Source organism: Thalassophryne amazonica, chromosome 15, assembly GCF_902500255.1.
Source record: "Thalassophryne amazonica chromosome 15, fThaAma1.1, whole genome shotgun sequence".
NCBI lineage: Eukaryota > Metazoa > Chordata > Actinopteri > Batrachoidiformes > Batrachoididae > Thalassophryne > Thalassophryne amazonica.
Window position 1 is genome coordinate 64,933,049 of NC_047117.1, and position 10,599 is coordinate 64,943,647.

The window sequence follows — 10,599 nt, forward strand, 5'->3', positions numbered from 1 at the left end:
CCTTGTTGAAGGCCCGGACGAGGGCGAAGACCCATGCAGACCGCCGGCTTTCCCCGGCCCCTGCTTACCAACCCGGGCAGGAGGTGTGGCTTTCCGCAAAGGACATCCCCCTAAAGGTGGACTCCCCGAAACTTCAGGACAGATATATCGGACCATTCAAGATCCTCAAAGTCCTCAGTCCTGCCGCAGTGAAGCTCCAACTCCCGGCTTCACTGCGGATCCATCCGGTTTTTCACGTGTCACGAATCAAGCCTCACCACACCTCACCCCTCTGTGCTCCCGGACCAGCGCCGCCTCCTGCTCGGATCATCGACGGGGAGCCGGCTTGGACGGTGCGCCGGCTCCTGGACGTCCGTCGGATGGGCCGGGGGTTCCAGTACTTGGTGGACTGGGAGGGGTATGGACCCGAAGAACGCTCCTGGGTGAAGAGGAGCTTCATCCTGGATCCGGCCCTCCTGGCCGACTTCTACCACCGTCACCTGAACAAGCCTGGTCGGGCGCCAGGAGGCGCCCGTTGAGGGGGGGGTCCTGTTGTGTGTGGGCCGCCAGAAGAGGAGGTACTGCTGGCCCACCACCAGTGGGCGCCCTGCCTGAAGTGCGGGCTTCAGGCACGAGAGGGCGCTGCCGCCACAGACACAGCCGGGGGTGACAGCTGTCACTCATTATCTCTTGACAGCTGTCACCCATCTACTCAACATCATCTCACTCCATAAAGACCAGACGTCATCTCCACCTCGTTGCCGAGATATCGTACTTCATTGGAGGTAATATCCTCAGCCATTTGTGTCACATATAAGCTGTATATTGTGAGTGTTTGCAGGAGTACCGGTCCCTCTTCCTGTGGAGGCTGAGTGAGTGCAGGACGGCACTCTTTTCCTCTGAGGGATCACTGTAAATTCATCAGCGTATTGAGTGAGAGGTGGAGGTGGCATTCCCACCGTTGTTGTTACTGGGTGTGCACACACCTACACTTGACTGTCTTTGTTCTCGCCAGCAGTACCAGATCCGACAGTCGGGGACGGTGATCACCTGGGAATTCGGGACTTGGCGGCTCCAGTATTCACCAGGTTCGGTGGCGGCGGAAATCGTGTGGTTCCGGCTCTTCTCAGGACAGACGTCTTCTATCCTCGAGCCTGCCCACACGTCACCTTTGTGATTTGACTGTAATTATATTCTGAGATTGTCTGTATTTCGTTGTGCACATTTCACAACATTAAATTGTTACTTTTTGGCTCATCTATTGACCGTTCATTTGCGCCCCCTGTTGTGGGTCCGTGTCACTACACTTTCACAACAGAAAATGTGGAGTGGAACCTTTCAAATATTTTGCTGTGTTGGCAAGTTTTTTACTTTAAGTTGGACCTTGTGCTCTGATGGGTTTTCTCATTAACGGGATAATCGTATGACATGAAATTTGGCAAGTGTATGGACAGCCTCTCCATGGTCCCTGTTTGGGGCAGGATACATGGTGGCATGAGGGGTGCTTGAACCCTTAATATTTGCTTGGAAATGCAGGTTTTTTTTTTCAAGTATTACCACTCTTCTTCTTCTCTCCTTAACCACAGATCCTCAAGAGTCCCCAAGCCCCCAAACAGAAGACTCTTCTGGTGCAACACTGAGAATCATACCTCGTCAACGGACACAACAAGGAAGACAAATGAGGAGACATCAGGGTGAAACAAAGGAAGAAAGAAGGTGTTTCAAGGTTGGAGGTGGAAGACTGACGGAATGTACAAAGAAAGCCAAAATAGGGTGATGAGGAGGAGTGAGAAAGCAGAGGACTTTAAAACGAGGTCAGGGATTGAGAATAAAAAATGGGGTCAGGAGCACTGGGATCAACAAAAAGTCTGAAAACCTTGTGGAGTTTTTCACCAAGAAGAATACGGGGCAGTGTCTCAGGAGGGCCACTTATTAAAGGCTAAATCCTTCTTACAGTGCTGGTTGGTGACATTTGAAAACTCCATGATGACATGCACAACAGCAACGGAATGACAATGCGCACTGGAGAGCAGAGAAATTAAAATATATCAAAGATGGAATTAATACTGTACCTTTTCTGTTTTAAAAGTAATCTGTAGTGTGAGAGTCATATGAGAGTCTACAACTCCCCACGGAGAGGGATAGTCCAACAACGGTTACTGCCCAAAGGCAAGGCTGGTACCCATTTACAGCTGGGCGGACTGGAGCAATACAGATGAAGTGTTTTGTTCAGGGACACAGACAGGTTGCATGATCTTGAATCTAACTCAGGTCTACATATTGTTAGTCCAACTCCTTATCCCACTGAGATACCTGCTCTACTGTCTGGTGGAAGTCAAATATTTTATTAAATTATGGAAGAGTTTGATGGATTGACTCTATGGATTTTACTTTATTTTATTATACTGTATAAGTGTATCAAATAAATGGGTGACTCGGTATATGTCAACTAATGCTCTCAATCAATGCACTTATTTCATGCTGCATTTCATAATTACTTTGTCAGATATGTCAGAAATAAAATGCATATTTAAGCCACAATTCCATTTGAGAAACTGAGGTACATTCTGAAAAGCTCCAGTAAATTACACTTGTCTACCCAGCGAGCTCAAGTGTCATTGGGAGTTTCCAGTCAAGACAGCTGACATTTTCACGCCCAGCACTCACATGGTGTAAATACAGCATATAACTGCTGATGTCTAAAAATGAGGTGAGGTAAGGGGGAGTGATGGTGCTTGGTATGACGGTGCATCCGGAAAGTATTCACAGTGCTTCACTTTTTCCACATTTTGTTACATTTCAGCCTCATTCAAAATGGATGAAACTCTTTTTTTCTCCTCAAAATTCTACACACAATACCCCATAATGACAATACTTTGGAGTTTTGCAAACTTATTAAAAATAAAAATAAAAAAGTCACATGTACGTAAGTATTCACAGCCTTTGCCATGAAGCTCAAAATTGAGCTCAGGTGCATCGTATTTCCACTGATCATCCTTGAGATGTTTCTACAGCTTAACTGGAGTCCACTTGGGGTAAATTCAGTTGAGTTGGGTATCAAGGTCTTTATTCCAGCATCAGGTTTGGTACACAAGTAATCAGCCAGCGAGGCAGAGGTACAAGAAGGGTCAGGCTGAGACGCAGTCATAAATGAGCAGGATTCAGAGGCAGAGCAAACACTGACAACCAGGAAGAGGCAAGAGACATGGTTGAAGACAACAGAGCAGGATTCATAACACGGCAAGACAAAATCAGGACAATGAAGGGCGCTGGAAAGTGTACAAGACAACAATCTGGTGAGGAAGTGAAGAACTGTGGGGTTTAAATACGTGTGGACTAATTAGTAACAGGTGGTGTTAACAAGGTGTACGTGAGAGGAAGGATCCAGAAAGGGGGCATGGCTAATGAACAAAGATACAGTGTTGTGCAAGACAGTGAGGGAAGAGAACACAAGGTGGAGAGAAGAAAAGACAAAGATGTGTGAACAGGAGTCAAGAGTGTGACTAAAGGGAGTGAGCACAGTGGCATGATGTAATAGACAAAGACACTGGAGCAGGTGCAAGAGCGTGAGTAAATGGAAACACAAAGCAGACATAAACAAAGTGGGAGACAAAGACATGGGACAGGTGTAGTGAAGTGAAGTGAACATAAATAACTGGGTGTGAGACGAGGAGCAAAGACTTGATGGGAGGTGCGGAGTGGAAACAAATGGCAAAAGCAGAACAGAGCTAAAATGGAAATCAGGGGCAGAATATAATGCAATAGCAAACCAGACATGAACATGAGAACTGAAAGAAGACACCAAGATAAAACTGAACTGGACTGACTAAGAAAACAGAGTGGTAAAACAAACCAAAAATAAAACAGACTGTAATGAAACCTGACACCAAAGCACAACAGATAATATAACAAATGAGAAGAACAAAATAAACAAATGGTAAACAATGGAAACCCAAACTGGCTGAACAAAACAAGAACAAAACTGGACAATGGCTAAAGTATAAAAGTAGCAAAGTAGCAAAGCAAAATAGAACACAATAAACCCAAGAAAAATAGCTAATAAAACAGAGCTGGGGTAGACGGTGAGTAAAAGAAGGAGGAAAAATGAGGATTGAAGCCCAGAGCCGGCCAAAATCGTGACACACACACCTGTCTACATATAAGGTCCGACAGTTGATAGTGCATGTCAGACCTCCATGACAGGATTGTCACACACTCACTCACTCATCTTCAACCGCTTACACCAGTTAAGGGTCTGGAGCCTATCCCAGCAGACACAGGGTGTGAGGCGGGTCACACCATGGACAGGATGCCAGTCTGTCGCAGGGCCACATATAGACAAACACATTCACACCCGCATGCACACCTACGGACAATTTAAAGTGTCCAATCCACCAAACTTGCATGTCATTGGATGTGGGAGGAACCCAAGCAAACATGAGAAGAACATGCAAACTCCACATAGAAAGGCCACAGGTGGGAATCCAACCCATGACCTTCTTGCTGTGAGACAACAGTGCTAACCACTAATCCACCATACTGCATTGTCGCAAGGCACAAATCTGGGGAAGGATACAGAAACATTTCTGCTGCTTTAAAGGTCCCAATGAGCACAGTGGGCTCCATCATATGTAAATGGAAAAGTTCAGATCCACCAGGACTTTTCTGAGAGCTTGGGAGAGAAGCGCCTTAGTCAGGGAGGTGACCAAGAACCTGATGATCATGCTGTCACAGCTCTAGTATTCCTTTGTATAGAGACGAGAACCTCCCAGAAGGACAACCATCTCTGCAACAATCCACCAATCAGGCCTGCATGGTAGAGTGGACAGACAGAAGCCACTCCTTAGTAAAAGGCACATGGCAGCCCACCTGGAGCTTGCCACAAGTCCCCTGAAGGACTCTCAGACCATGAGAAACAAAATTCTCTGGTCTGATGAGACAAAGATTGAACTCTTTGGTGTGAATGCCAGGTGTCATGTTTGGAGGAAACCAGGCACCATCCCTACACTGAAGCATGGTGGTGGCACCATCATGGTGCGGAGATGTTTTTCAGTGGCAGGAACTGGGAAACTAGTAGGGATTGAGGGAAAAATTAATACAGCAATGTACAGAGACATCCTGGATGAAAACCTGTTCCACAGCGATCTTGACCTGAGACTGGGGCGACAGTTCATCTTTCAGCAGGACAATGACCCTAAGCACAAAACCAGCATATCAAAGGAGTGGCTTCAGGACAACTCTGTGAATATCCTTGAGTGGCCCAGCCAGAGCACAGACCTGAATCCAACTGAACATCTCTGGAAGGATCAGAAAATGGCTTTGCACCGATGCTCCCTATCTAATCTGATGGAGCTTGAGAGGTGCTGCAAAGAGGAATGGGCAAAACTGCCCAAAGATAGGTGCACAAAGCTTGTAGCATTCAAGAAGATTTGAGGCTGTAATTGCTGCAAAAGGTGCATTAACAAAGTATTGAGCAAAGGTTATGAATACTTATGTACACATGATTTCTTAGTTTTTCTTTATTTTTAATACATTTGCAAAAAAAAACCTTTTTCATGTTGTCATTATGGGGTGTTGTGAGTGGAATTTTGAGGGGGAAAATTAATATATTCCAATTTGGAGTAAGGCTATAACATAACAAAATGCAGAAAAAGTGAGGCGCTGTGAATTCTTTCCAGATGCACTGTATGTGTAAGCAGAAATTTATTGTGCCATAGACCCCCAAAACTGTGGTTTAAAATCAAGCACATTCTATTTGTAGCATTTCAAATGGCACAATATTCAGTCTTACATGACATGGTTCATGACGCACGCGTTCCCTTCTTGTGCACTCAATGAAAGCAAATTGAAAAAAACTATTCAAGAAAATAAAAGTAAACACTCATAGGAAAATGCAAAACATCATCATGCTGCTTCACCTCAGGGGGCTTTGGTGGCTTGTGTCTGCTGGAGTCCTCAGATGCTTTGACACAGATCTGTTAACTAACCACACACACTCTAAACTTGTCCATTTTCTGAATACAGAGTGTACTGATTGTGCAGGTTCCTTTTAAACGACACGACAGATAACATTCTTCTGTTTATTTCACATTTCAAAACAAGTCTGTGAATAATTCCGAGGATAAATCAGACCCTTTTGCATTCAGCAACCTCTTCTGTTCTCCGCAATGAGTTTGAAGCACCACAAATAGACTTGTGCTGTATGCCACAGACCATGCACTGCAGATCATCAAGCTTCTGTCTGATGTGACTATTTGATGGATCTACAACACAGTGTGTTGCTTGCAGTTACTTGCGAGAGGCACTTCTGGCAATGACATCAGCAGGGGGTTGCAAAGATGTTAGTTAGAGTATGTGTGTGTGATGAATGGGAATAACAATTTGGCAATTAACAAAAGAAAACTATCTCAGGGACCTCTGATGTGCACTGACAGGTTTGAGGCAGAGTGTGAAGTGACTGGGATGAGAATCATGACCTACAAATCTAAGACCATTATCCTCTGTTGGAAAACTGTAGCTTGTCCCCTCTGGGTCAAGGGAGAGTTATTCCCCCAAGTGGAGGAGCTGAAGTATCTCGGGGTCTTGATCAGGAATGAGGGTAAGTTGGAGCATGAGATCTATAGATGGATAGCGGCAGCATCTGTTGTTTTATGGATACTGTTTCAGGTCATTGTGGTGAAGAAGGACCTGAGCCAGAAGGTGAGGCTCTCAATTTACACTCCTATCCTCACAGATGGCTATGAATTTTGGGTAATGACTGAAAGAATAAGATCGCTGATACAAATGGTGGAAATGAGTTTCCTCTGTCGGGTATCTTGGCTTACGCTCATAGACAAGGTGAGAAGCTCAACTATCTAGGGGGGACTCTGAGTAGAGCCGCTGCTTTTTGAATCGAAGGGAGACAGCTGTGGTGGGTCGCGTATCTGGTAAGGATGTCTCCTAGTTGTCTCCCTCGGGAGGTCTTCCAGGGATGTCCAACTGGGATGAGGCCAAGGGGAAGACTCATGATGTGCTTGAGGGAATATATTTTCCAGATGGTTTAGGAATGCCTCCCAATTCCCGAGGAAGAGTTACGTGATTTGGCCAAGGATAGGAAAGTGTGGGATGAACTGCTTAGTCTGGTGCCAGGCCAACCCGGACCCAGATAAGCAGCAGAAAATGAGTGAGTGAATAAATGAATGAAACTATATTATAATTTATCAAAAAGGCATGAAAACTGTTGAAAAAAATTTGCTTGAATTTGAGCTATGAGGCATTTTTATGTTTTACATACACACACACACACAAAAAAAAACACTGGACACACTCACTTATCTTCAACCACTTATCCGGGATCGGGTCATGGGGGCAACAGCTCCAGCAGGGAACATAATCTCTCCACCTAGTCCTGGGTCTTCCTTGAGTCTTCTCCCAGATGGACGTGCTGGAACACCTCACTGGGGAGGTGCTCAGGGGGCATCCTTACGAGATGTCCGAACCACCTCAGTTGGCTCCTTTCAATGCCAAGGAGCAATGGCTCTAATCCCAGCCCATCTTAGATGACCGAGCTTCTCACCTTATCTCTAAGAGAGACACAGGCCACCCTCCTGAGGAAACCTATTTTGGCCACTTATACACTTGTATCTAGTTCTTTCGGTCATGACCCAACCCTCATGACCATAGGTGGGAGTATGAAGACTGACGAGTCGATCGAGAGCTTTGCCTTTGCCTCCCCCCAACTACGCCTCTATATCCTCTAAACAGGAATGGTGACAAGGTGCAGCCTTGGTGGAGGCCAACCCCCACAGAAACGAGTCCGACATTCTGCCGAGCACCCGAACACAGCTCTGGCTTTGTGAGTACAGAGATTGGATGGCCCTGAGAAGGGACCCCCTTACTCCATTCTCCCGCAGCACCTCCTACAGTATCTCCCGAGGTACCCGATCATACGCCTTCTCCAAGTCCACAAAACACATAGCGACTGGATGGGCATACTCCCGGGCACCCTCCAGGATACTTGTGAGAGTGAAGAGCTGGTCAGATGTTCCACGGCCAGGACAGAACCCACATTGTTCCTCTTCAATCTGAGGTTCGGCAATCACCAGAACCCTCCTTTCCAGCACCCTGGAGTAGACTGTACCAGGGAGGCTGAGTAGTGTGATGCCCCTGTAATTGGCACACACTCTCTGGTCCACTTTTTAAAATATGGTGACCACCACCCCAGTTTCTCACTCCTTAGGCACTGTCCCAGACCTCCATGCAATATTGAAGAGATGTCTCATACAAGACAGTCGAGAGATGTTCATTCAGATTCAGATGTGGGCTCTGGCTGGACCACTCAAGGACATTCAAAGAGTTGTCCTGAAGCCACTCCTTTGATATCTTGGCTGTGTGCTTCGGGTCATTGTCCAACAAAAATATACATATTTTTGTTTATTACTCTTGCTTTCAATGCATGTAAAGCCACTTAAAATTAGTTAGTATAAAACCCCTATAAGCTATAAGCCACGATCACATAATTTACCCAGCACTAAAATGGTCCTAGCTAGAACTGTACATACTATATATATATATATATATATATATATATATATATATATATATATATATATATATATATAGTTACACACTTTAAATGTTGTATGTATGGAATAAACAGACATACCAAAATGTCTGCACATGGTAATCATTAAACATTGTACAAACAGGCTAAATTATTGTGCAAATATAATATCTGCCAGCACCGGCTGAAGGGTGAAACCATGAACCTTCTGTAACTATGTGCCTTCCTCACTTTCTCTTTTGAGACATAGACTGATGGTGACAGTTATCTGCTATCAGATGGATTTCTCAAACTGTAAGTGGTCAAAAGAAATTTGTCACCATGGACACAGCTTTGGTACATGGTTGCTGGCAGCGTGTATCTGAGGGTGAGATCAGCACACCACGGTTTAGTGACCTCTCAATCCTACTTGAATAATTCATCACTTCATTCAGACTGGAAGCAGCCCAGTGAAATTGCCATTTCATTATCAATGTCTGTGCACTTAAGTGCTCAAAATTATTAATAAGCCTGCTTCTTCGCTCTGCAACTTTCCTCTCATTGCTGTGTTGCAAAGCCTGATGAATCACCAAGGTCTTAGACCAACTGAAACATCAGCCGTCTACTGAACTGTAGACAGGAAGTGAGGTATAGAGCTATACACCCACAGTAACACCATACCTGAGGTAAAACTGAAAAGCATTTGTTACACTTCTTTCAAAAAAATATGAAAGAGAACAAACTTTATTTTTATGTTCATAACATTAAACATTGCGAACCAAGCAGACTCAGTAAGCAAATTTTTCTTTCATTTTACCACAAAAGTGCGTATGGAAAGTATTCACAGCGCTGCACTTTTTCCACATTTTGTTATGTTATAGCCTTATTCCAAAATTACACCTTGAGTGAGTACTGGCGCAACAAACGCATCCCACTAGGTTTGCGCATACAAAAAGCACCAACCATTGGAAGAGAATCTAAAGACTTTGTTAAGAAATGGTGTGAAATCCTAAACAAATGCTCCATGGATTTGATGCTACTGATTATTGAGGAGGTAACCAACCAAAAAGACATCATATTAAAAGACATAAAAGATCATGAAACAGTACAACATCAACAAAGAAGATCAACAAACAATACAACAGAAACTGGGTGAGAATTTTCTACAAATTCATGATTCAATCAAACAAATCTTGAAAGACTTTGAAGATGGATTGATGACCACTAAAATCAGAAAATACAAGAGAGATTCAATGGATTATCATCTTGGGAAAGTCTACAATTTTCTACGTGAAAATCCAGCTCAACAACCCTCTGCGAGTGTCCCTCAATCTGACGCTACCACAGCCGACAGTGACCTTCTAAGTGACTCTGAGTCTTCCACCAGCTACCCCCATCCAGCAGGACATCGCCAATCAAATCGGCCAAAGGGGAAAAAACAGAAGAAGATGAGGCGTGGGAAGAAACGCTCTTACCATCTGGAACAGGCCCAACACCCGTCAGAAGGCAAAAGCCCAGTGATAAACCTTTCTGACAAGGTACTTACTGCCCACCAACTCTCTGTATTATCTAAAGGATTGAATTTTGTCCCCACATATGAAGCTGACACATTTGAAGTCAAAATAGAACTGTACCGCTTCTTCAGAAAGATTAAGTTAAGATATATATTCAGGGACTCTAAAATGCAAGAATCAAGTGGACCGGTGTTCAAAAATAACAGTAAATTCAATCCTCTTTGTCCAAACCCCTCTATTCAAATGTTTTGCAGAATAGTTGAGGGTGAAATCTTGGAGAACTATAAAGTCAATGCCCATTACTCAAACATCAGCCCAAATGAAAAGTTGGCTATTCAAGAACTTTCTAAGGATACTAACATAATAATCAAGCCCGCTGACAAGGGCGGTGCAATTGTTGTGCAGAACATGGCTGATTATAACAAAGAGGCCTATCGCCAACTTGATGATGAAGAATTTTACAGAAGACTAAGTGTCAATCCAACTAAAGATTTTCAGAGAAGGATCATAGATATTGCAGATAATGCCTTGAGAATGCACTGGATATCTAAAAATGAACATTCCTTTCTGAACTGTAAACACCCT

General features: G+C 44.2%; 1 protein-coding gene across 1 annotated transcript in view; it reads left to right on the forward strand.

The window, feature by feature from the left end:
* Positions 1-2,418, forward strand: part of LOC117526513 — a 39,873-nt gene extending 37,455 nt beyond the window's left edge. Inside the window, exon 3 of the mRNA XM_034188574.1 lies at positions 1,566-2,418. Within this exon, the coding sequence (XP_034044465.1) occupies positions 1,566-1,619 (54 nt within the window). The 3' untranslated portion in view covers positions 1,620-2,418. The remainder of the gene's footprint in view (positions 1-1,565) is intronic.
* Positions 2,419-10,599: the final 8,181 nt, after the last annotated feature.